Source organism: Protopterus annectens, chromosome 8.part0, assembly GCF_019279795.1.
Source record: "Protopterus annectens isolate FY-2018-M chromosome 8.part0, PAN1.0, whole genome shotgun sequence".
In the NCBI taxonomy this organism is placed as follows: Eukaryota; Metazoa; Chordata; order Ceratodontiformes; family Protopteridae; genus Protopterus; species Protopterus annectens.
In genome coordinates this window covers 734,297,831-734,323,173 of record NC_056741.1, presented here as the reverse complement: position 1 = coordinate 734,323,173, position 25,343 = coordinate 734,297,831, and the positions used below count along the sequence as shown (strand labels likewise).

At 38.0% G+C, this 25,343-nt stretch overlaps 1 protein-coding gene across 4 annotated transcripts in view; it reads right to left on the bottom strand.

Annotated features, from left to right (window-relative positions):
• LOC122809006 (membrane-associated guanylate kinase, WW and PDZ domain-containing protein 3-like) overlaps positions 1–25,343 on the bottom strand; it is a 1,354,602-nt gene that overhangs the window by 655,736 nt on the left and 673,523 nt on the right. For all 4 annotated transcript variants that reach the window (XM_044080191.1, XM_044080192.1, XM_044080193.1 and 1 more), the window contains exon 10: positions 24,401–25,042. In XM_044080191.1, the coding sequence (XP_043936126.1) occupies positions 24,401–25,042 (642 nt within the window). The remainder of the gene's footprint in view (positions 1–24,400; positions 25,043–25,343) is intronic.

Here is a 25,343-nt window from a genome sequence, read left to right as displayed (position 1 = left end):
CTGAAGAGAAACATTTGTGTCACTTTGACTTATTAGAATAACAAATAAATGTAATAATGTGTCTTTTGAATAGCTGGCAAAGTTTGTTTTCATCATAGAAATGTTCACATTATGAATAAGAAAATTATGTTGCATACAGTCCTGCTATTCAAGAACCTATCAGTGTGCAGTTTTTCTCTGGTAAATGTAACTCTTATTTATTAAACTATTTCTTTTAGGTGTCTAGCATAATATACCATGCTGAAAGGCTGAAACCCGCAGTGATGGGAAATAAATGGATTCAGAATTGATCTTGGGATATACAAGGTATAGAGAGTGAGAAAAGGTTAAGAAAGCTCTGTTTATACTGTACGCACCATCATTACCTAGGATCACAGAGGTGCATTCTTTTAAACATCCATGAGTCATCTTTGTATTCTGTTCGTTTTTTATGTAGCAGAATTAATTTATGAATCTGCACATCTTATTACATAACTTTTAGCCTAAGAGACAAATGTGCTTTTTCTAACTCAAAAGACAAACGCCAACTCTCCAATACACAAAACAAAACTCTCAGTAGAAAAACCGCTTTAATACAAAGAGCAGAGCTTTCGGACAAAATCCTTCATCAATACTAAAATTACAACTGCATTTGCACAATATATATAAGTCTAAAAAGTCACATGACCGACAGCCAAAAAGTCACATGACTTAATTCAAACATCACATAAAAAAATAATAAAAAATACTAAAAGATATAATGACATAGATTTAAGGTTCCTATATGGCAATACATATAAAATACAGATAAAAATGCATAAAAAGTATGTATACATACACAAAAAACATGTGTATATATATATATATATATATATATATATATATATATATATATATATATATATATATATAACATATGAAGAATAGTGAAGCTCATAGTCTAGATTTACTCAACTTAACCAGAACCGGTTTAAGACTAACCATACTATTTAAACCAGGGGCTAGGTCACTTGCTAGCCTAACTATCCAGCTATATTCTTTAATCTCAAGTTTATTATTCATATCCCCACCTCTAGGAGATGGTTGTACATGATCTATAGCTTTAAACTTGACTATGAGCTTCACTATTCTTCATATGTTTTATATATATATATATATATATATATATATATATATATATATATATATACATGTTTTTTGTGTATGTATACATACTTTTTATGCATTTTTATATGCATTTTATATGTATTGCCATATAGGAACCTTAAATCTATGTCATTATATTTTTTAGTATTTTTTATTTTTTTATGTGATGTTTGAATTAAGTCATGTGACTTTTTGGCTGTCGGTCATGTGACTTTTTAGACCTAGATATATTGTGCAAATGCTTTTTCTAACTCACCCAGTCTGACTGCTTGATCTCTTTGCAAACAGTTCTTAAACATATTTCTTTGCCTTTAGACTGCATTTCCTTCAGTGCTGTCATCTAATCCATTCTCAGCATCTGAGATGTTTGTGATAAGGTTATCATGTTCAGATATTTAAAGGCTCTTGATGTCTCCTTTTTCTGAGCATGTGCACATGGGGTGAGATGAGGATGAGTGGTACTCTCAGTGGCACAGGCCACGACACCTACTGAAAAATTTATACTTTTGGCTTAAACTAATGCAACATTATGCACTGATGGTATTCCTCACCAACACACTGAAAATACTGCTGCATTATTTTATTTTAAGCCCCATTCAAGAGAAGCCAAAACCTAAACACAGAACTAAATAATGACTTGAAATGTTTGCACATTGGAGTTAAGTCTAGAATCTATTGCAGGCAATTTTGTTACAAGTTTGCCCAGGAACTCTTTTATTTCCATCTACTTCAAGGATATGGTAGGGAGGCAGACACTAAAGTCAAACTAGGGTCTAGGTATAATCTTCATACTTAGTTTGACCACACACATTGTTTTATAAATGAACCGAGCCAAAATATTGTTCTGTACAAAATAGCCATCACACACAGCAACACAAAAATGAAGTGTGTAAACACAGCACCACAAAAATGAAGTGTAACATTCTTTCCTAATAAATGCAATAAAATACACTGTCACATCTCTAAAGATAGTAACAAATAAATGTTATCAGTTATGTTGAAATCAGCCACGTTTTTCTCTTCCGCATTGATAGAGTGTATGTCAGTGACATCCAGCATAATCACAGATTAGATCTATAAAGCCACCCCATTTACATATATACTTCTTTTTTCTACCATGTTGTATAATATTGCATCATGTCACCATAAGCACACGTACACACTCTTACTGTCTGAACAGTTCATGGAAATGCATAATACAATTAAATCTAGAGTTTACATCCACAGTCATATCACTGTAATATTTGCAGAGTATAACAATGGAGGAATCCGCATGCTTTGGATTTAAGTCACCAGAGGTCTCTAGTTCCCAAATGGGAGTGTTGTGAATAAAAAGATTTAGTGGGTGTTATTTTGAAAATATACAATAGCTAAATGGGTGATTGGCTGATGCAGTGATTATGACAATACATGGGAAAGCAAAATTGGTCTTAACTAGGATTACCACCTGTCCATCTTTTCATGGGACAGTCTTGAACTGGGAATTTGTATCCAAAGATAAAAAAAAGAAATAAAATAAGAACAAAAAAAAACAAATTTATTGATATCTTTGGAAAATATCTTCAAGCTTTCCTCTTAAGTATTGCAGGAAAACTATCATAAACACCTTAATATGATATAAAATAATACATACAACTGCAATTCCACAACTGTGAGCCACTGTTTTGGTAACAAAGTGAGCACATTTTTGTATTCGTCAAGGGTATGCTATGTCCTGCAAAATGTTATATTTCAATAAGAAATAACAATCTCAGGGCAATTGAAAAGTTAGAAAAGCACTAAGGTTGCCACAAAAAGTAGAAATAAAGGCCAGACGTCTAGGTAAGAGGCTTATGGCACCTTAGAACTATTGTGCTAGTTCCTGCAGCAGTCTGTTTCTTGGGAGGATTTTAAGTACTGCTCAACTATTTTGAAGGTACTGTTTATGTTGCATTTTTGCAAGGCCAAGTGAGCAAATAGTTTAGTTCATAAGTAAAATAAATGCCTTCATGGTCTGCATTAAACAGTGCATTCATGGTCTGAAATTTAATTTCCAAGACAAATCCATTCCCTTTTTATGAATAGTACCATTGTCTGTGGAAGCAAGGTTTATGTACTTAACTCCCAATAAGGTCTGACAGCCATAGACACAGCTATCGCAAGTCTGCCTAATTGCATTTTTTTGTGGTTGAATAATACACTAGATTACAGGTCCATCATAGAGTCTATGTCAAGGTTTCAAACTGCAAGTGCACAGTTATTGGGTGGAAAGGGAACTGCTTCAGCTTCACTTAATAGTACTCTGCTTGTTTTAATGTGTATAATTTTAGGGAACAGTTTTGGTCTGCAGTGGGTATATTTGAAAAAAAAAGATGGATTGACTCACCAGCATGGAAACAGGAAGATAATACTGTGAAAATAATGTAAATGAATATGCAGACCGAACAAAACAATATAAACTGGATGCTCACACACAGTTTTGTGTGTGTGTGTGTGTGTGTGTGTGTGTGTGTGTGTGTGTGTGTGTGTGTGTGTGTGTGCGCACGCGTGCATGTGCATGTGAGTGTGAGTGTGCATGTGTGTATCTATCTATATACATCGGAACAGTTCATTTCATCTCATTGCCTTTCATCTAATCGCAAATCACTGCCAAAAAAATCATTGACTAGCTATATCATCGAAATCACATTTGGTTGAAACACCATTCACAGAAAACTGTATAAGGGTATAAACAGTCCCATCTGGTGTGACTTATCTCAGGTCACATACCTCTCAACCACTTAGAGCAAGAAATCCGGACAAAGCCATAAATAAAAGTGGGACAAAGGCCCAAAAATAGGGACGATTTTTAAATATTGCTCTTACAAACTTAGAAAGTTGATAGAATAACAGGTTTTACATTAGCATGAATTTTCTAAAGGGTATGAAATCTGAAACTCAAATGTCTGTCATTATTTTCTAACTTCAATTTTTAATGATTTGCACTAATTTGCCGGAAAACCACAATTTTATGAAAAACGGATCAAAAATATGAGGCAAAAATCTGGACATTCTGCGAACATCTGTACAGTTGAGAGGTATCATAGGAATTACAAGGCAAATTACTATAAAACACTCTTTGTACTTTGCCAGTAGCCACCCTTACGTTGTACCCTCATCTTTATAAGTTTGTGGATGTGTGCCAGCAGTGATTCTGTCTGTATGGCGTTTTCTCATTTCTCTGTGGTTATGTGATCATGGAGTTTGTTTATCTAAGTAAGGCGTGGGGGTGCTGGAGTGGAGGGAGGGTGCCCCTGAAAAAAAAACTTTTAAAGGAGTAGTCTCTACATATGACATTTTCTATGAAATATAATTCAGTGAAACACGTTTTAGATTAAATGTCTTTTCAATCAATTTTTTTACAGCGATTTGTGATTAAATGAAAAGTCAATTAGATAAAATGTCATATACACACACACACACACACACACACACACACACACACACACACACACACACACATATATTTTAAATATTTTTAACTATACACATGGATACTTGCAATTTCAATAAATTACTCTTTTCTAAACTTAATATATATCCAAACTATGTGGGGGGACTACACCCCCCACACCCCCTTACTTTATATTCTAACTCCAGGGTCGCACTACAGTTGGGAACAGGCCATATATAACTTTCAGTGAAATGTGCTTCAGTGAAATGTGTTTTTAGTGAATTGTGCTTTAAGTGATTTGTGCACAGTCATTTGAGTTTTAGCAAAATGTGCTTTCAGTGAATAGTCCTAGACCCATAATTTTTTTATATTATATTTATATATATATATATATATATATATATATATATATACATAGATATAGATATAGATATAGATACAGATATATCCATATATATATATATATATATATATATATATATATATATATATATATATATATATTTGTGTGTGTGTGTGTGTGTGTGGATTGCTGGAAGATGACCAATGATTGTATGCTTTATGCTTGCCCGCCATTCTGCCAACTCCATTTGATCATCAAATCAGCTTGCTGAAGGTGCCAGTGCGAGATTGCTCTAATAGCAGGAATAGGAAATAAGTTCTTTCTCTACCATTGTGTGATATAGGAGCTGGTGTGTGTGTGTGTGTGTGTGTGTGTGTGTGTGTGTGTGTGTGTGTGTGTGTGTGTGTGTGTGTGTGTGCATGTGTGTGCGTGTGTGTGTGTGTGTGTGTAGTAAGGGTTCTGGGGTCCAAGTCTTACATGTGGGGAGTGTAGGAAGATTACCCCTGGCAAAAAATGCTTTTTTTACTTGTATGCTTCAGGTATATATTTGGACCATCCTTTTTGCACACTAGGTAGCGTAACTATACCAATCCGATTTTAGTGATGAATGTTGATGTAATATTTTGAAGACCAATCATCTTACACATCTCCATATATATATATATATATATATATATATATATATATATGTATATATATGTGTGTATATATATATATATATATATATATATATATATTTTTTTTTTTTTTATTAGGACTTAAGAAAATACTGGAAACATAACATACAAAAACTGTCCTTTATTTAACTTACATTAAATAATTATTTCACTTGGCTTTGCAAAAAACAACATAAACACCACATTCAAAACAGTTCACCAGTCCTTAAAGTCCTCTCAGGATATAGGGTCTGCAAGAATTTGCAAGATAGTCCCAGGATGTAGGCCTTTTTCCTAGGCCCCACTTCCGGCTCCAAGCACATATACCCCAACAGAATGCATACTGTAGGCCTTTCATCTAAGCTTAACTCTCAGCTCCAAGCTCAGGTACTCCAGTAATATGCTCACAGCTTGTAAGCCTTTCTCCTAGGCCTCACCATTAGCTCCAAAAATCAAATAATTCCAACAAGTACAGTCCTCCAGTTACATTCCACCAATTAGCCCAGTATGGGTCCTTTTTCATATGCTTCCAGGACTTTTTTCAGCACTACATACTGTTCCTCCTATGATAAACTACCTTTCTTAATTTAGCCATTCAGGCTACTCTCTTTTATACTATGATAATATCCATATATTGGCTAATTGCTTGTGGAAACCACTGCAATAATAGCAGCACACTCTACATTACTAAGCATTAAAAGGAACACAAACGTATTCTAGTAACATGTCACAAAATCATAATCATACAATACAATTTTACACAATGTTCACACATTCAAAAGGTGTGATGTGTTACAACTATCTCCCTTCCAGCACATAATTAGGGATTTTGGACTTATCGTGATGGATAGTCAGACGTTGACAACCCATCTGACAACTAAACAGTCATTGTGGGAATGCTATATGCTTTTCATAAGAAATACACTTTTTCCACTGTCTCCCTTAAGCCACTCCTTCAATATTCCCTCTATGTTCCATCTTTTTAGTTCTGATAACCTATAATCTTTCCTTCTGAGTATATCCTAGATTGACACTGAACTGAAGTAGTGTTGAAAGGTGGCTGTGCAAACATTGTCTTACACCCTAAAAGAAACATTCTTTTTTGAGTTTCTGTACTTTGAGTGTGTCTCAACCAGACGTCCAGACCACTCAACTGTCCCTATTTTGGAGGAGCATTCTTTTTTTTCAAGCCTGATTTACCCCTACACATGATGTATCTATTTTTGCAGTGAGTATTATTACTGAAACAGGGAGTAATAGGCTCCGATCTCTGCATTCTCCTGCTCATGTCATTTCATTCCCTCATTTTGTTTTGTGGATCCCCACCATCACTCATTCATCATTCATCACTTTTTGTCTGTTTTTATCTTCCCTGTTTCAGTAATAACAATATTCTGTGTATGTTTCTAGCATGTACTAATATTTTTCTTCTGTTCTTTACTGATATCCCTTACAGTTCTGGATTCAACATTCCTCATTAACTCATTTCATTTCTCATCCTGACATCCAGTATCTTACTCTATGCCCTCTTTCCCATAGTGAATAGGTATATCATATTGCCATAAGTCTTTCTGTTAAATGAATCAGCCTGCCTTGCTTTGTCAATAGATTCTTCATCCTCCCACATTTACCACAGTGATTTAAAATGGGAAAAAAAAATTTCCTAATATTAACTCATGAGCCAAGTTAGGGATTATAGCTAAAGGATGTAACAATTTGCAAGTATTGACTCAATTTCTAATCATATAAAGAGATAATCCACATTTCAAGTATTTGCTGTCTTATGCTTACATACCAGGGGAAACCTTGATAAGGACAACTTGGCTTGTAGAATGTAGTATTGCTTGAAAAATTCTCCCCTCTAAATATACGACACATTTTGCTAGATTGATTTTAACACAGCAACAGTGGGTCATCTCAGTTATTCTCGGTGTTGGAACAAACTTGTTTAAAGTATGCATTCAGCTTTCAGATTAACATTCACTTTACATAACTTAGCAATGTATCCCCTCTCTCCATTTTTAAGAAATTAACACATTGTTGTGCTTGGTTTCACTGAAGAGGCTATACAGCTTCATCCCTAGAAACAGACACTTTCTAAAAGTAGCATCATTAACTGGTAAATGATCTACAGTTAACAGCTTATCAGGTTTCTTGAGATCATTTTGTTTGACCTATTCTTTTGCCTTATTAAACAAAATTATTTTAGCTTATCTATTGCTAAATTCTCTGACATTTTTCTTTGCTGTTACTGTCAGAGTCAAGCAAAAAGGTTTAACTTTACAAGTTGTGTACTTAATGGCTTTACTTAATTAAAAGCCAGGTTAGGATTTCTTTGGAAATTATTTATTAAGATAAAAAAAAACATCACCAATAGTAAATTCACAGTAACAGTAATCACCAAATGTTTGTAACACTTCATACATACTGAAAAGATAAAAAATATTTGATTGATTGACTAACACATAACCTACATTATAAAATCCCATAATATAGTAAAACACACTCTAATCAATTTCTTTCTTTAAACTCAAACATTTTTTTAAGGTATTGAACAAAGTTTGTTAGCATATCTCTGTGCCTTGATCTTAGCCAGAAAGGATTATCCAGTGTCAGACCATTGTTTAAGTCTCTCTTGGCAGTGAATTAAAAGGGACTTTAGATTAATGTGATTAGACTACTGAAATTCTGTACTAGTCTGATACCTAGTTAGACGTGTATGCGAGACTCCATTGTATACCAAAGTGTTAAAAACATTTCTTAATTCTCAAGCATTTTTCATTTAGATGTAGTAAAACTGTTTTTGGCCGTTTCATCTTTAGTCCTGATATTGGTGTGAAATTTTGAAAGATCTGCAAGACTTCTTTGATATGTATCTGAGAGTTTTTGAACTATAACGTGGAATAGTTCACAAACCAAGTATCAGATGTTGTTGTTCCACAGATCCTGGAATGTCCCATTGAGGAATATTCTGTTTAAGACAAGGGCTCAGCACCTTCATTTCTAGGAAAAATAAGTCAGGAGATAGTAGACATTCCTGTCTTATCCTCCTAGCAACTTGAAATATACTGGAACACATATTATTGGTAGCTGCACATGCCACAGGTTGTATATCTAAAACTTTACACCATTTAAAAAATCACTGGGAAGTCAACATCAGATAATATTTGCCACAAGTAGTTCCGGCACATGGAATCAAATCAGTAATCAAATCGTTATATAACTAGGACTGCTCTAGGTTTCTCATAAAGTTGAGCAGCTTGCTGGACATTGCAAAGAGTCTAATAACACCTGGAATATCTTGTCTTTTCAGGATAAAACCTCCACATCAAGTATATATTTCTTGGGTCTAGTCAGTAAGATGTTTTGCCAAGATTTTCATTTCCCTTGGTGTTAGTGATAGTGACCTATAATTGTGAGGTTCTGAGAGATCTTTCCCTATCTTCAGGAAGGCCAGAATGTTGGCTACTAGAAGAGTGTGGGAATTCTTCCATGGCCAAACTTTCTTTGAATAACGTGAGTAATGCTGGCACCAGCTTCACTCTCAGAGCTTTAGAGCAGGCTATCAATATGCCATCCAGGCCAGGAACCTTGCCCACTTTCAATTCATGAATAGTCCATTTTACCTGTGCCAAAGTTATATGTCAATCAAGACAATTAGAGTGCTTCTTTTGGCCACCAAATGTCATTGGAGAAGGAAGTCCACATGGCTTCCAAAATGTCCATTGGCTGCTGGTATATATCTTTGAAGTTAGTAATCATAACGTATTGATCTCTTGGCAAGAAAAGACTAATACACCATTGTCATCCCTTAATCCCATGGTAGAATGAGCAGCCTAAGTCTGTGCAGAAGGAGTTTGGTGACTGTATTTGTTCCTCTCAGTAGAGACTTTTAATCCATTTCCATCTCTGTTGCTGGTATCTTCTTCTCTGACATCAAAGAGATTGCTAACATTTTATGAAATCATTATCTTCCTACTTTACCCCACGACCTCCTCTCTATGCTTATTCACCCAAAATCACTCTGGACCAAGTGCTTTTCATGCCTCCCAAAAATAACAATACAAGTTACACGGGTTCTAACAATATCAATGGATGTTTACTGAGAAGTGCTAAGCCCACATAGTAAAACCCCTCCATCAATTCTTTAACCTAACTCTCTCGCTATCTGTTACACCCCTAAGCTGTGATGCCTTTGCATAAAGACCATCCCTTTCTAGTAACCCTAGAAATCTCAGACCTATTAGTTTCAGTAATAGTATTTGTAAGCTTGTGAAGCATATTACAGTTGAATTAATAAATACCAATATAGGTGACCTTATATCACATGGCACATCAGTTTGGTTTCACAAAAGGCAGGTCATGCCTTATTATTCTGGCTGAGTTATTTGCAGGGATAAGAAGCATATATAGCAGAAGCATTAAAAAAAAAAAAAAAAAAAAAAAAACCCTCTGCAGTCAAGTTGTTAAACCGTCTCATAATGTATACTATGTCTCAAATGTTTGAATCCAACTCTTGTATTTTCACATTGTAACCTTTATTGATATTTTTGCAAACCTGCATTGTATGTATTTCACTTTGCAACCTTTATCCTACATTTTGTATCCTATATGTATTAAATTGTTTATGGAGCTTTTCTCCCTGGGCCTCCACTGAAAATGTGCACTTCTTGGCCCAGTGGACTTCCCCGGTAATCAATAATAAAAAAACAGAGATCTCTCAGGGTAAGGTACATGCTATGCCCCCAAACAAAAAAAATGTCAATATCAAGGTGCAGGTACTCCACGACTATCGAAGCCAACCATCAACCAAAAAAGCAAAAATCAATAAAAAATTTTTATACTTGAACAGCAAAAGAACTTTATACTTGAAAGCGCTAACAACCCATGGAATAAAGTTCTTTTGCTGTTCAAGTATAAAAATTTTTTATTGATTTTTGCTTTTTTGGTTGATGGTTGGCTTCGATAGTCGTGGAGTACCTGCACCTTGATATTGACATTCCCCGGTAATCAAACTGATAATAAATAAATAAATATACTGCACACTGCCTATTTGGACCTTTTCAAGGCCTTTGATTTTACACCCATGATGTGATTATTGACAAACTCTAACAACAAAACATTCATCATACATTGTTCACTAAACATATAATTGGCAATTTGACAGAACCTATACAGTTAAGGTTGGGGGTATTTACTCTAGCCAATGAAACATCAGCATCAATATCCCACATGGGTCTGTTTTAGGTTTCTTCTAGTTTGGTATATACTTCTCTGACATGAAATATGATATCAAGGGACTATGCTTAACAAAGATTTTTTGAGCATTGTTATGGCTACTCACAGCTGACCATTGGCTTACTCTCAAGGACTGTCCTAATCCACCAGGTCTACAGCACCAAATTTAGCATCCCCTAGACTAAATCTGATCTGTATTCAGGGCAAGTGAGGATATCAAGGTGAGTATCATCATACTGCTACAGAGGCATGTTTTTCCTCATATATATTCTCACCCTCAACCCACCTGTTAACACCCTTTGAGAGGGAGTTATGTGATGGCCATTAGTGCCATTCTAGCCCTCACATCTGCAAGGGGCTACCAATGGGAGGACTGCCCCACCCACCCACAGTCAACATATAGCCTGTTGCTTCCCTGATATCCACCAGGGAAATCAACAGGAGAAATGTGCTCCAAGCATGCACATCTCCCCCAGAATCAGCATGCCCCTCCTCCCTGCCTGTACTGTCATACACATGAGCCACAAATTAAATCCAAGTCACCTGGACTGTAGTCAGGGCTTTATTCATCTAGCAACTACAGCAAACCAAGCTTTCTAAGGACTGCAAACTGGGGGCAGTTATCAAATCCCATTGTGAAATTCAGTCACTCCAACAAGGGCTGGTCCAAACACATGTTTTTGTGTTAATCATGGGATTACCCTAATGCTAAGAGAACTGCACAGTTTTCTCTGGCAATTCTAGCATTGCAACCAAATTCTGCATAGAGACAAAGGGCCATGTTTAACCACAGAACATGAATGCGGTGGTGGTGGGGGCACCAGACATCATGGCTTAGTTTTACAGTGCTACAATGGCGCTCACATTGAAAAGAATTTTGGGGATGGGGGTATACAATGGATACCAGGGATTCAGCTCTACATTGCCATACCAGCACAGACATTACTGCTGGGAATAGGGGGTGGGAGAACACATTAGACACAAGGGATTCATCTCTATAGTGGCATACTGGCCCCAAAGTTACTAGTGGGACCAAAGCATGGGGGGAACTACTAGATCACAAGAGATAAAATAAAGTGCTATAATGGTACAGACATCATAAGGGTGATTGGGGTGAGAGGAACCTCTGGACACCAGAGATTAATGTTTAAAGAGCAATACCTACATCAACATTACTAAGCGGATGGGATAGGTGAAGAGCCACACTAGGCACCAGAAAATATTCCATAAAGCGCTCTAATGCCCAGAACAGCATAACAGGGATAGAGGAGCATTGCTGGACAAACTATAAAGTACCATAATGACATTAAGTGCAGTGCAGGGATCAGGGGGTGGGGGTAATTATTAATCCATCATAGAGTACTTTGAAAGCCATGATAGCACCATCATTACAGTGCATATCATGGAGTGGGGGAAAGTACAGTTTTGTACCTACCATAAATGTAGATGTTCGAGGATCCACATTGCTGCAGTCCTAACTATTGGGTAGTCCGCTGTCCAGTCGGCCCGAATACCAAAGTATACGGCTGACGTCGGTCAGGGCGCATTAGACTGACGTCAGTACGTCAGGGTACTAATGCGCATGACCGACGTCATATCCTCAGTCTTTTCTTGCCCCAGATGTCAGAAGACCCTAAAAAGACAAGGCCCCAATATACCTGCACCAAAAATATGTACAATATATACAAAATTATCAGCATAGAACCTCACCTACACAACCACCCCTAAACACAGAGGGGAAGGAGGGAGGGTAAATTGGACTGCAGCAATGTGGATCCTCGAACATCTACATTTATGGTAGGTACAAAACTGTACTATGTTCTTCATTCCACATTGCTGCAGTCCTAACTATTGGGTAGAATCCCAAAGCAGAGGTAAGGGAGGCTGGCAAATCATAAAGAAGCAGGAGCTGACAACATGCCTTGCAAAATAGCTGTGGCAAAACCAGCGAGAAAGTATGCACTGAACTCCAAGTAGCTGCCTCCAAAATATCCTTAGTTGCCACCCCCCTTAGGAATGCTGTTGAAGTGGCAGTAGCCCTAGTGGAATGAGGCCTAATCCCAGCTGGAATCTCCCTGCCATGATGGGAATAACAAAATGCAATGCAAAACCCAATCCACCTAGAAATAGTTTGTTTTGACACAGGCTTGCCCTGCGAACTCAAAGCAAAAGAAACAAACAACTGCTGAGACTGCCTAAAATCCTTAGTCCTGCTTAAATAATAACGCAATTGCCTGTGTACATCTAAAGTGTGCAAAATCTTTTCCCCTTTATTTTGGGGGTCTGCATAACAAGTAGGCAAATGAATAGTTTGGTTTAAAGCCACACTAGAAACCACTTTAGGCATAAAGGAAGGATTAGTACGTAATGATACCCTATCCTTATGGAAAATCAAAAGGGCACTACTGCCATAAGGGCCTGCAACTCAGACACCCTTCTTGCAGAAGTAATAGCCAACAGAAAAGCAGTCTTCCATGACAAGTATTTCAATTCAGCAGTAGCCATGAGGCTCAAAAGGTTGTAGAGTAAGTTTTTCCAACACAAAATTGAGATCCCAAGCAGGAGTAGGAGCTCTACGTGGGGGTCTTATATTCTTTGCCCCTCTAAGAAACTGCTTGAACAAAGGATGCGAAAACAATGGTGGGTCACAATCATAGTGAGCTGAAATTGCTGCAGCATGAATCTTAATGGAAGAGAAGGACAAACCTTTGTCCAATAACTCAGTAAGATATTGAAGAGCCACACTCAAATTAGGCTCAGAAATCTCCAAATTCTTTGCTGTACTCCAAAATAAAAATCTCCTCCATTTTTCTGCGTACACTTTCCTTGTACTAGGTCTTCTAGCTTCCATAATCACATTTAAAACTTGTTGAGGAAGTTGAGACCTGCTGTGTTTCAACACAGAATATGCCAGGCTGTTAGATGAAGAGAGTGAAGCTTGACATTGAGCAGATGACCGTCCTTCTGAGATAACAGATGTGGAATCAAAGGTAAAGGCCATGGAGGCTTCCTTACCAGACTCCTTAGTAGTGGGTACCAGTGTTGCCGAGGCCAATCTGGAGCTATTAAAATCATCCTTGGCTTGTCTTGTCTGACCTTTAAGAGCACCTTTGGAAGAAGAGGCAGAGGTGGAAAGGCATACACATGAAGATTTTTCCAACTGAAAGAAAGAGCATCCACTTTCCAAGCTGTGTGATGAAACCCCTTTGTGCAAAACTTTGGCAGCTGGTGGTTTAGTGGAGAAGCGAACAGATCTATGTCTGGAGTTCCCCATGACACTGTCAATGTCTGAAATACATGAAGATCCAGTTTCCACTCGTGGGGATCCATGATTTGTCTGCTTAACACATCTGCTAAGGAGTTCTGTGCTCCCGGCAGAAACCTTGCCTGAAGAGTTAGTTGCAAGCTGAGCGCAGTCTCCCATAAAATCATTGCTTGCCTGCATAGAGGATAAGAATGTGTTCCCCCTTGTTTGTTGATGTACCACATGACAGTTGTGTTGTCTGTTAGAATCAACACCTGCCCTGGAAGAAGTAACTCCTTGAAAGCCGTTAATGCAAACTGGACTGCTAACATCTCCTTCATGTTGATATGTAGATGCTGTAGTCTGGCAGGCCACTTGTCTTGTATCCACTTTCCATTTAGATGAGCTCCCCAAGCAATGTCCGAGGCATCTGTCGTTAAAATCTGACTCGCCTCTGGCCGGGTCACAGAGAGTCCCTTGTTTAGGTGACATTCCTGAGCCCACCACAAAAATTCTTTTGAAGGCAAGGTATTATTTGAATGACAGTGTCCAAATCCTGGCAGTGCTGTGTCCATACATTTTGAGATACCATTGTAGCTTCCTCATATGCAGTTTGGCATTGGGAAGCACCAGAATACAAGATGCCATGAACCCTAATGCTTGAAGGACTGTCCTTGCAGTCAGCACGGACTGATGAGATAGTTGATGGAAGTAAAGTGATAGACTCTTTTGTTTGTCCGGGGTTAAAAGGCCATCTGGGCTGCTGTATTCAGTCTCACACCCAGAAAGCACATGTCTTGAGAGGGTACTAGACTGGACTTTATTTCGTTCACAGAATACCCTAGGCATCTTAGCACTGCTATAACATATTCCAGATGCTGTAGAAGGTCTTCCTTTTCTTGAGCCAGAATCAGGCAGTCGTCCAAGTAAGGATAGATTTGAATTCCTTTTAGCCTGAAGTAAGCTATCACTGGAGCCAGAACCTTTGTGAATACTCTGGGCAGTAGATAAGCCAAAGGGCAATGCAGAGAACTGATAATGAGAATTTCCAGCTCGAAAACGCAGATATTTCCTGCAACTTAGTCTTATAGGCACATGAAGGTAAGCTTCCTTGAGATCTAAAGTTACCATCCAGTGATCTTTGCCCAGCAGAGGTAAAAGCTGTTGTAACGTCAACATCTTGAACTTGGGAATGTCCAGATAAGTGTTGAGGATAGATAAATCCAAAATTGGTCTCCACGTGTTCCCCTTCTTTGGTACTAGGAACAGGCGAGAATAAAATCCTAGGCCCCTTTCTGATACAGGGACTGGCTGAATGGCTCCTATTTGGAGTAACAGAGAAATTTGCTTGTGAGCCTCTTTCCTTTGTGGAGGAGGAACGTCTGGCATGCCTTTGAAAGGGGGCAAGGTATGGAAATAAAACCTGTAACCGTGGTGAATGATATCCAACACCCATCTGTCTTGAGTAATTAAATCCCAATTTTCTTTGAAAAGAGACAGTCTTCCTCCCAAAGGAGCTGCCAGACGAGAATCTACTGGCAGCTGAAAAGGCAGGTCATTGGGTCTGTTTACGAAAGGAATGACCCCTGCCCTCACCAGAAGTCTGAGCAGGTGAACTCCCTGTTCTAGGCCTAAAAGAACCTTGAGCTCTGCCCCTACCACGTCTAGACCTACCCCTAGACTGGGAAACATAAGCAGGATATGTCCATCCCTTAGTAGGCCAATTTCTACTAAACTTCGGTGGCTGCACCTGCAAAAAATCTTTAACAGTTTGCATAGACTTAGCTTTGTCCTCCATTTTCTTTAAAACTGCTTCCACAGGCGAACCAAACAACACATCAGACTGTAAAGGAGCATCCAAAATCCTTGTCTTAACATGCTCAGCTAAATTCTGATCCCTCAACCAGGCATGCCTGCGAAGAACAGAACTAGTGGCAGCCACCCTCGAGGAGGCCTGTACAGCATCAAAACCACATTGCAAAGAATGCTTACCCACTCGTTCAGACACATGAACTAAATCCAGCAACTCTTTACACTCAATACCTTCCGCCAAAGCATCCACCTTAGATTTCAATTGTGAAAGGAGATAATTTTGATATTTTAGCATGTGAAACTGACAATTTAACGCCCTCATGGCTAAAGTGGAAGAAGTATACACTTTCTTTCCCCATCTATCCAAAGCCCTTGCCTCTTTATCAGTAGGAACAGGGTTTTTAACAACAGAGGCCTTAACACCTTTAGGTCCCTGAGAAACAGTTTCCGGGTCTGCCCTGGGACTCTTAAAAAGATACTTATGAGCTTCAGGCACCCTATAGTACCTATCAGGTTTAACAGGAGCAGGAGGCAAAGAATCTGGGTTCAGGGAAGCCTCTGCAAAAACATCTTCCACCACATTCAACACAGGAGGTATAGCTAAGGGCCTATGCTGGGGTAAAAACAAGAATTCCCTAAGCCTTTTCCTGGAATCAGAGTAATCTTGGCCTTCCCATTTAAAGTGCTCCCTCATGGAATGCAGAGTCTCTGAAAATGAGAAATCCTCAGGAGGAGAAGCTGTAGGAGTGGAATCATCCACATCAGAATCAGAATAAGGAGGATACTCCTGCAAGTCTTCCAGAAGACTCAGAAGCCTCTGAACACTGTTCAAAACTCTCAAACTCAGGTTCCACCCTAGGCCTCTTATCAGGAGGGGGCATAGAACCTCTAATCAGAGTAATCAAATCTTCTGCCATTTTAAGCATATGTTTCTTAGGCACAGAACCTGAAGTGCTAGGAGAAGCCCCCACTGAAGCTAAACTTGGCCTACCTCTCAAAGAAGTCTTGGAAACAGAAGGAGAGGCTCTAACTACCTTGGGAAGAGAGGGAAGAACAGTTACCTGAGAAGCACCTCAGCCTGGCCTACCTCCTGAGAAGGCACATCCTGCAACAGTAAAGTCTCTGCCTGAGACTCCAAAGAAACTCCTGGCAAAACCTCTGGCTCCACTGAGCCTTCTAAAGAACCGACGTCCGGGACTGCCGGTTCATCAACCCTAGGCTTCACTGTTTTGTCCTTGCGCTTTTTGGACGAAGCGGGCGTCGGAACATCCGACGGCATTTTATAATTACAACGCTTCCCAAACACTAACCTGGCACAGACTAACCGTCTCTTAATAGTGCGTTTGTTAAATCTAGCACAAGAGCGGCATCCAACAACGTCGTGCTCAGGCCCTAAACAAGGTATACACAAGGTATGGTAATCCCTATGAGGTATCTGTTTCCCACAAGAAATACAGTTATTCACTTTTTCTGACATCCGGTTAAATACTGAGGCAAGAAAAAACCAAAAAGTTCTAACGGGTACTTAGCCAACTTTGATTCGGTCTGAAACTCCGACTTCAGAAAATTTCAGAACGCCAACCTGCACTCGCAAAACTGCTTCTGCATCGGACCATGCGGCAAAAAAGACTGAGGATATGATGTCGGTCATGCGCATTAGTACCCTGACGTACTGACGTCAGTCTAATGCGCCCTGACCGACGTCAGCTGTATACTTTGGTATTCGGGCCGACTGGACAGCGGACTACCCAATAGTTAGGACTGCAGCAATGTGGAATGAAGAACATCTACTGTACACCAGGGATGATGTTCTAAAGTGCTGTACTGGCACAGACATCATAGAGGTCAGAGAGTAGGAGATACACTAGACAACTAGGGCCTAATACATACATGCTGTAATGGCAATAAAGTAATACAGGAGTGGGGGGAACCACAGGAGGATACATAGGGTAGGGACAGGTACAGGGACTGTGTGGTGTGTGTTCATGTTTATGTACTCGTGTGTGAGAGAGAGTGACTGGGGGGGTGCTACTGTCTACATGAGAGGCAGGTGAGCTGATCTGCACATCATGGTAGCAACTGTGATTCACGTAACATGCAAATTAGCTAGGAATGAGCTAGCATGTTTCTGTATCACAAAAGGGCACATTATCCTGGAAGGGCCTTTCTAGCACAAGTTGTACAGCTCATGCTGGGGTCTTTAATAAATGTAATAAATTCCCAGGACAGTTTTCTAAGACTTCCATGTGACATTTGAAGTGTTTCAGAAAGCTGTACTGATAATTGAGTGACTTGGTGTTACTATTACTGAGTATGGGGTCAGACTGAAGAATATCATCTGAAATCAGCTGGAGTTATTGAAGAAACCAAGACAGTACTACTTCCATCTGTGCAAAAGGATGCACAAAACTAAACTCTTATTGTTGATATATAGGCCATGTTTTATCATATGAAGGCGTAAAACTGGATGGTCAGACAGGCAGTGTAGTGGTAGCATAAACTTTTTCAAAGTATAAGTAAGTTATTATGGGATTTCTTAGTAAGATACACCACCTTTTGACATTTACTCTGAAAATACTATTAATACATGTGACAATAAGGACATGCTTAGAACATGACTTAGAATAATACTAGAATAGAGAGCAAGAAAGCATCTTTTAATAGCATAAAAAGTGAGAAAAGTACCCACATTGAAATATTCTGATTTTAATAGGAATTAATCAGCTACCTTACAAGTAGTCATTGGCAAAAAATTGAGCTAGTACAGTGATTTTGGAAAAAAAAAAGATTGATTGTTGGTTATAAAAAGTTTTGTGAGTAAATATATGAGAAAAAAAAGCGTTGGTAGAACATGACCATGAGCCAGTACAGTTCATGTTGAAGAAGGTAGTAAAGCCAATAAATTCAACTGAATTTCTTAGGCTAAACAAAATTAAAGTGAGTTGTTGTTGTTGGGTCTTTCGGCTTATCCCTGGTTAGGGGTCGCCACAGCGGAACTCCAGTCCGCTAATGTTTAGTAGTGGATTTTTACGTGCCGAGTTACCAGCCCTGACGCACAACCTTCAACGAAGGCCTCCACACAGAAGACGCTCTAGCTGGGAATCGAATGGGACAACGTCTTGCTGTAAAGCGACAACGCTACTGCAGCACCACTACCGCGGATAAACAAAATTAAAGTGAGTATTATACAATAAATCATCAGCTACAGAAATAAAATTATTTTATTTGCAAACTCTTATTAAAAGTAATACTATTGGCCATAAAGTCTTCTCAGTTTAAACAGTACTAAAATCAAGCAGTTTCAATAGGATTACTTTCATTCAATTAACAATAACAAATTGAAAAGCTACATCAATTAAAACAAGGGATGGAGAATAAAATCTGAGAAGAAAAAAGGTGAAAGAATACACATGAACCACATTGCAGAAGTAATTCATTATTCATTACCCAGGGTTAAATGTCCCAATTTTAAATGTACGTCAGCCTTTTCTAAAATGAATCGTATGCTTGTTAACAAGTCTTCTTGTCAAGTTTGGTAAATAATCCTACATTTTAACAGAGGGTCACTAGAAACATATTACTCATAAAAGCCACAACACTAGATGTTGAGTTGTTATGGAAGTCATTGTAATACCTATGAATCCATAGCTTATCTTTTTTTTGTGGTCCCTCATATGTACTGTAAACCACGTGATGAGGTAAGTCAATAAGACGCCTACTTGTTATGGGAGTTACAGCTACCAGCTATTCCTGAATGTACTATGTTATTCTGAAGACTAGAAAAATTCCTGTAGGAAATTACTGGATTGGGCTGAAATATTAAGTGCAATAAAAATACTAACAACAGTTTCCTAATAGTAACTTTTTTTCATCAAAGGGAGCATATCTTGTGACAAACTAGATTGCTTGTTGACAACTTGGAAGGCTGCCTTATTATATGGCTGAAGCAAATATGATGTTATAATCCCAAAACTTAAGTTAGCCGGTATTTCTTGTAAAAACGTTTTAAATTCATTATAATCTGACAAACTGTCTTGCTCCATGGAATTTCTCATAAGGTTGTTACTATATAAGAAGCTTGGGATGTACACTGCTAGCCATTTGGAAGGAGATCTAAGCAGCAGATTTTCTGAACAAGGTAGCTGTAGGTGCCATTCATGTATATATAACAACTGTAGATTCATTTAAAGACCTGGGTATATTGGCAGATCCAGTTTTGAGGTTTTCTAATTATATCACCCAATTGATTAATGATAGTTATAAAACTATTGGTTATATAAAAAGATTTATAAAGTTTAGGAAATCAAAAATGATGAAGTCATTGTTTTGTTACATTAGACCGAAACATGAGTATGGTATAACAATATGTAAACCTTATAAGAAAACAAGCATAAGTGAACAGGAAAGAGTACAGCAGAAATACACCAAGAGCATCTATGGATGTAAAAATTTAAGTTAGTATGAAAAACTAAAATATCTGAACTTGTACAGCTTCTCATACAGATATGTAAGAGGAGATCTTATTCAAGAATATAAAGCATTTAAAGACAACTCCTTCTGGGAATGTTTGTGGTTATCAAAAAGTAGTAGAGAATCAGACAAACTATGTAGAAGATTCTGCAGGAATGAGAAGTGTATTAATTGGTTCTTTGAGAGAGCGGCTGATGCATGGAATAGACTGGCAAATTACATTAATGCAAGCAGTAGTTTAGATATTTTTAGGAAAAGCCTGGAAACTTATTATGTGGACAACTGATTTGGTATATTGACAGGCTAGAAGGGCATTAACGCCCATGCAATAAATATTTGTAGGTATCAACAGCCAAAATAGTCATATTTCAAGAATCTGTCAAAGTAAGTCCCAAAGCAAAATTTCCAATCTGATCAAAAACTATATACAAATCTAAAACTGCCCTTGACATATGAATGCTAAATTATTAATATAGCTACAACATTTTGCATATTATAATACAGATTAAAGTAAATGTAGTATTGCTCAAAAAATGCACAAAAAGTTTTCTTTTAATAGGGGAATTAATTTAACACCTATGGCTATACATTGACACTAGAAAGTAGAGATATTTTCAGTTCTGTTTTGATCCTCAAACACCAAATACTGGTATAGCATCACTGAAAGAAAATCTGCATAGACAGAAATTTTACTATAACAGATCCACAAAGAGTACCACAGAATTGTGAAAAGGGGTAGGCATGAGGAGGAGTACAGACTTTGGATTTAATGCGCAAAAAGCAATGAACCTGCTATACTAATTTGACAAGTTAAACAACAAGACTGTAGTGTGCTGTGTACAAGGTCCAGATATTCAGACAAACAGAAGGAATAGAAAGCATTTAATTAAACAATTTGGTCCAGAAGATGCTCAGTTGTTCAACTATCTGAATATGCAGGGGTTAACTCAGAGCTCTGAGCTAGATAATGCACTAACACCTTTTCTGTGTGAAGATGCATCCTAGAATCCTTGTGAAGCTCATGGTAAATAAGGAACCTGTCCAGACTGAAACTAACAGAGAGAGTCCACAATTAGCTACTTCTAAAAACAGTACTGTTTTTCATGAATAACCAACTACAAATGAATACTCCAGACATGGAAGCATAACCAAGAAGCCAGTATGACACTGACTGCACACAATGTTTATGAAGTCTGTGAATTTTAAATTTTCACTGTGTCATTGTACATCACATGACACCTGGTATAATTATAGTTATTTACTGTCAATGCAATCAGTACATTTAATTTCAGTTTGAAAAGATTGAACATACTCATTGCATCTTTGTGTTTAATGTAAGGGGGGGTGTAGCATATATGAATACATGTATCACATGTGTATTACACACACACAAAACTGTATAAGGTTGATTTAATCTGATTAGCTTGCCACCACCACAAGCTTTACCAGAACATGTGGTTTAGAAAACAAATGCATGTTACTTTGCATGTTTTTCATCATTAAAAATATTTTGTTTTCTTGCATACTCAGTAGTGCTACGTGTTAAAAAGTAATACTAGTATGAAGAGAAATGTGTGTTTAAAGTGGAAAACAGCCAAGCAGCTATGGAAATGGAAATAGGAACAATAAGCAAGGCAGACAGAAACAATATGCCAAAGTGGTTCAATAGTGAATCTGAGGAGGCAGTTCATGAAAAGGAAAGGCATTTCACAAGTTAAAGAAATAAGGAGAGGAATGTCACAACAGCATGATGAAGCTAGAAAAACACAGCCAACATATTAAGAAAGGAAAGAGAAATCTAAGAAAATATGTAGAATAACGAATACAGAGAAAAAAGAAAGATTAATGTGATATGTGGGGTAAGGTCAAGAAAGAACTGCAAAGATTGGTCAAGGAAGGGAAATGAGTGCAAAAAGGGTATGGATAGGCTACTGAATCACCATGAGCCATAGGAAATAAGAAACACTTATGTGTTATTTAAAGCTTAACTTTTATTTTCTAAAAGATCAAAAATCCCTGATGCTTTGACTCTCCAGCCTTCAAAGAGACAAACGATTTAAGTGACTTAAGCAAAATTTGTAACCAGCCTGTTGCATTGATTTGTAACATTCAATATCCAGGAACTACCATTTAAAGTAACTGCAAGTTTTGCCAAAAAAAAAAACACTGCTAGTTTATTTCTACATTCAAATTCCAAGGATGATAAGTCTGATATTTCAATATAAAATAAATGTCTTTATACAACAGCAACTGCTTCAAACCATTCCTTTAATTGTGTTTTTTTCAACAATACCTTGAATATCAACTCTGATAATTCATGTCAGTGTTCCATTAAGTATTAACTAATGCACTCATTGCATGTTGACTATTTATATCCCCCACTAGCTCCAGTACTGTCCATTTTACAGCATATTTTGTTTCTCCTAAATATAGTTTCAGATGACTATAACAATAGCATAAATTACTCTTTATAGTGTACAAGAAAGATTGTATAATTCACCACTTAAATACAATTTTCCCTGTGTATCATACATGTGCATGCCCCACAATTGTCACATTTATACATTTCTTTCTTATGTAGAACAGAAGGTGTCATGAGATAAAACTTATTATGTACAATATACTTTGCCCTTTCCTGAAAAACAATTTAAGATGAAATAGCAGTGTGCTTTCCAAGGCTACCTTCTAGCTTTCTTTGTGTCTTTCGGCTTTTCCCGGTTAGGGGTAGCCACAGCGGAACTCCGGTCCGCTAATGATTGGTAGTGGATTTTTACATACCAGGTTACCAGCCCTGACACGCAACCTTCAACGAAGGCATGCCCCATTCACGTATGCCTCCACACAGAAGACGCTCTAGCTGAGAACCAAATGGGACAACATCTTACTGTGAGGTGACAACGCTACCGCAGCACAACCACCGCAGTCTAGCTTTCTACCTATACAAAAACTATATGCAGATATACTCATTGATGACAAATCTGGTCATTCTTTTCTATTTCTCCATTATCCTTGGTTTCCACTGAGAAAAGGCATTTATGTATTTAACCTGTGTATCCTCTTGTCATTTTCTTATCTTTCTTCTTTTCTCAGATGTCAATATGGAAAAGGATCTCTGAACTCTGTTTTCACAGTGCCATAATTCCACTGCATTGTATAACATATGAGTGCTCTGTTTCAGGTTACAGGCATTAAAAACAAGGCACAGTTCATAGCCACAAATAGTTGTGCCACAGCAATATTACTTTTATGATAGTTAAGTCATAAACCAGTTTTCATGTTTTACATGCTAATCTCACCTGACCATCAGCTGTGTGGCTGCAACGTTTTACCTTAAGTGTCCCCATTATATGCCCTGGGGTTGGCCCCCAATAATGGCAAGTTGGGCAGGGAAAGCAGAGAATAGCAGTCTGCAGTGTCTGATAGGCTAGTACTGTACCCCAGGGGATTTTTGGTATGCTCTATCTGGGTGCAGCTAGTGATATCATGTTCACCACTGCATGTAATGTCAGTTAACTCTGCCCCCCAAATGCCATAGCTTTACCAACAGTCGGCCTCTTGATTACAGAACACCCTCATATCTGGGATGTGTCTTCATCACAGGCAAAACCTTCTTCCTCCATCCCAGAGTGGGTGAGCTAGCAAAGTTACCCCTTCCCACCTTTCTTCCCTGGCTTGTCCAGAACCTGAGACACTGGTCAATCTTGAGTTATCTGGGTCATAGTTAGGGCTCCATCCATTTACACTGTGGAGCTGGGGCTACTAGTTCATTCTTAGAATGCATGCAATAGAAAAATTATAAGCAGAACACATGAATGAATGACACTATTCATTTTCATTACTATATGGCATGAGTATGCAGCTAGAAAAACATAAAAATTATTATGTTTACTGTAGTTGTATAAAAAAAATACAGTTGTAAAGAAGACTACAGAGAGCGTATAATTTTTCTTTTTAATCACTGGAGATTTATCAAGTCTGGTTAAACAGTTTGAACTTCAGTGTCACAGTTCAAGTAGGATATTTGAAAATGAGTCAAGTGCCAGATTTGAGTCATTTTCCCATGTACATTTACATGTACTCATTAAAATAAAACAACTTACCTTTGTGGAGATGTGATTCTGCATTAGAGTCTTCCAGGGTCAGAATAACAAAGCCAAAGCCTTCATCTTCTCTCCTATCTAGTGCCACATCAATTGGAGAAATTTCTTGGGATTTGAAGAAATTAGAACAATCATTACTACTTCCAGTTTCCTCATGGAAATGAACCCCATCTCTTGTGTGTGTTGCTGCTACTGTTTTATTTTGCTCGGATGGCTGATGACTTGATTCCTTCCCCAAGAGCTGCCGTTGTGAATTAGTCTGTGTTACATCACTGTGATAACTGTCAAAACCATGCAAAGCCACTCTTTCGAGGGACTGCTTCTGGGAGTCTACTTGCTGTACAGTGGTTGAAGGTTCGACATCTACAAAACTGGTGGCCTGGATTATAGTGTCTGTAGCACTTCCACTGCATGACTTTGAGCAGCTGGGTTGTGTTGCATGGTGTCCCTTGGAGGACTGTCCAGTGGAAGGCTCACTGGTAGCACTTGTAGTTGGAACTACTTCAGCTCTTGAAAACCCAGCAGGCTGCTTGCTTAGGGCAGTGGAATGTTGGAGCTTAAACAAGGACTGTGGCAATTTTGTGCTGGACTGGCTTGATGCTACAGGAGACAAAAGTGCCTGCTTTATCTGTGACTTTGGCTCTGCAAGGAGACATAAAAACACAAAAGATGGCTATGCCTTGCAGAGATATGTAGATGTGTTTATCAAATCGTTTTGTTTGTTACTGACTGTAAGAGTGGCAAAGTCATTGAATATCTTATTAAACAATATAACCAGGTACCTGGCTCTGATTAAGTGATGTTTGTGTTACAACTTTCTGAAGTATTTGAAAAACAGATTTTTATGTAATTTACTTAAAGGTAAAATATTAAAATCTACAGGGTGTTAACTGACATGTTCAGGGTTACAGATCAAGCTCTTACCTGCGGAGGGACTCAGATG